Source organism: Oncorhynchus clarkii, chromosome 4, assembly GCF_045791955.1.
Source record: "Oncorhynchus clarkii lewisi isolate Uvic-CL-2024 chromosome 4, UVic_Ocla_1.0, whole genome shotgun sequence".
NCBI lineage: Eukaryota > Metazoa > Chordata > Actinopteri > Salmoniformes > Salmonidae > Oncorhynchus > Oncorhynchus clarkii.
In genome coordinates, this window is record NC_092150.1 from 70,646,629 (window position 1) to 70,649,128 (window position 2,500).

Below are 2,500 nucleotides of genomic sequence, written 5' to 3' on the forward strand. Positions count from 1 at the left end.
CTATAGAAAAGGGCCTTGGGGGAATCTAGATACACATCCAGTACATGTCAATCTACACCTGTCTGACTCACCTGTCTGACTCACCTGTCTGACTCAAGACACACACACATGCATGCAGGCGCACACACACACACACACATACAAATTAATACACACACACACAAACACACACCTACACAAGCACACACACACCTACACAAACACACATGCACAATCACCCACATCAGACAAAACACCCTCACATGTCCACAGCAGCAGTCTTCACCCTAGCCAAGGGGGGGGGGGGGTGAATTTGCATTGCTGGGCAAATGTTCCTTGTGCTCCTCTGTAATCAGCTCTTATATCTCTCAGACACCTGCCACGAAAAACCTTCATATGCAAAACATCTCGCTCCTCAGTCAACAGAAGACTTATTCACCTGCACTCTCCCTCTCTCTCTCTCTCCCTCCCTCTCTCTCTCTCCCTCTCTCTCTCTCCCTCTCCCTCCCTCTCTCTCTATCTCTCTCCCTCTCTCTCCCTCTCCCTCCCTCTCTCTCCCTCTCTCTCCCTCTCTCTCTCTCCCTCTCTCTCCCTCTCTCTCCCTCTCCCTCCCTCTCTCTCCCTCTCTCTCCCTCTCCCTCTCCCTCTCCCTCTCCCTCCCTCTCTCTCCCTCTCCCTCCCTCTCTCTCCCTCTCTCTCCCTCTCTCTCCATCTCCCTCTGTCTGTTTGCAAATTTCTACATGTATGTATGTAAATGACAGTTCCCTAAGCCAGGCCAAGGCTCATTTCCTGGTACAGGAGAAGAATGCCTGGTCTGTCTCATCTGATCTGAGTTGAAGAACTTGGGTTGCTGTTATGCTGTACACTCTGGCCTTATGACTTCATATGGAAGTGCCTGTGTTCCTACTAGAGTAGTTCAAATCCCTAAGAGGTTGTGTGTGTGTGTGTGTGTGTGTGTGTGTGTGTGTGTGTGTGTGTGTGTGTGTGTGTGTGTGTGTGTGTGTGTGTGTGTGTGTGTGTGTGTGTGTGTGTGTGTGTGTGTGTGTGTGTGTGTGTGTGTGTGTGTGTGTGTGTGTGTGTGTGTGCGTGATAAGGGTGTGAGGAGAGGAAAAGAGTCCCAACGGACACATAAAGGACAGAAGAGAAAGGTAGAAAGGCACTTTAAATGTGAGCGCTGCAGAATTCCCCCACCACAAGGGCACTCCTCCACAGAGTCATCTTTCTCTCCTTCTCTTACCCTTCTCTCTCCCTCTCTCTCTCTCTCCCTCTCCCCCTCTCTTTCATTCTCTCTCTCTCCCTCACTCTCTCCCTATCCCCATCTTTCTCCCTCCCCTCTTCCTCTCCCCCTCTCTCCATCTCCCTCTCTCCCCCCCCCTTCTCTCTCTCCTTCTCCCTCTCCCCCTCTTTCTCCCTCCCCTCTCTTTCATTCTCTCTCTCTCCCTCGCTCTCTTCCTCTCCCCTATTTCTCCCCCTCTCTCCATCTCTCTCCCTCTCCCTCTCCCCCCCTCTCTCCCTCTCCATCTCTCTCTCCCTCCCTGCCTCCCTCCCTCACTATCACTTTTGCCTTTCTCTTTTGTCTCCTCACTCTCTTCACCCTCTGTCCCCTATCTTTCCTTCTCCCTCTCCCCCTCTCTCCATCTCTCTCCTCACTCTCTTCACCCTCTGTCCCCTATCTTTCCATCTCCCTCTCTCCCCCTCTTTTTTCCCTCTCTCCCCTTCCTCTTGCTAAAACAGTGGGACGTTTAACCTTGATAACAGTGAGATTTCCCCCCCTGAAAGTGGCACACAAACACACACACACACGCACACACGCACACACGCACACACACACTGGAGAAGTGCTTCGCCAGCACGGCGGGCCGGTCCAAGGGACGGCTATACCCTTCGAGGTGTACAGGACACTGGGAAATGCAGCAACAACAAAACACATACACTTTCAACGGCCTATTGTCAGCTGACATTGAGGACGCATGGTGCTGGCCGTAAACAGACACACCCTTACTGTTCTTCTCTGGCAGGCCTCTCAGAACACAAGAGGGATAAAAGCAGAAGTGTGAGCTAGATGAAGTGTAACAAAGGTGAAGTTGTCCACTGAGTATTTACGGTTATGCCGAAGGAAACACTCACACACACTCTTATCGCACAGAACTGGGAACCAAAACAGACTCTAGGACAGGGAAGTGATGGTTTAATTCATCCAATACAATGCTGAAGTCCACTATGGGGAACTCATAAGAGGGAGAGGCCCTTTTTTCTCACTCCTTTCACCCTTTCCAGGTAGTGTATGTACAGTAAGTGTATGTTTGGTGTACTGAGTGAGCTGATCAGTGGTCAGTAGAACTGAATGAGACTAGCACTGAATAGTGCCCTCCCTCAACATCCTTATTAAACCCTGCATCACCCTTAGCATTCAGGCGAGGCTACGGTCTCGCAGCAGTAAATGGGTGTCGCACTCAAAACGGTCCTACCTCAAAGTCGTTGGCCTTGTTGTAGTGCATGTTGAGGGCTCGGTAGAGCTCGC

The 2,500-nt window shown here is 51.1% G+C and overlaps 1 protein-coding gene across 3 annotated transcripts in view; it reads right to left on the minus strand.

Moving 5' to 3' along the window:
• The window catches only part of LOC139407214 (prospero homeobox protein 1-like), a 39,635-nt gene that overhangs the window by 15,372 nt on the left and 21,763 nt on the right, over nucleotides 1-2,500 (minus strand). For all 3 annotated transcript variants that reach the window (XM_071150781.1, XM_071150782.1, XM_071150783.1), the window contains exon 4: nucleotides 2,448-2,500. This exon is cut by the window's right edge and continues 142 nt beyond it. In XM_071150781.1, the coding sequence (XP_071006882.1) occupies nucleotides 2,448-2,500 (53 nt within the window). The remainder of the gene's footprint in view (nucleotides 1-2,447) is intronic.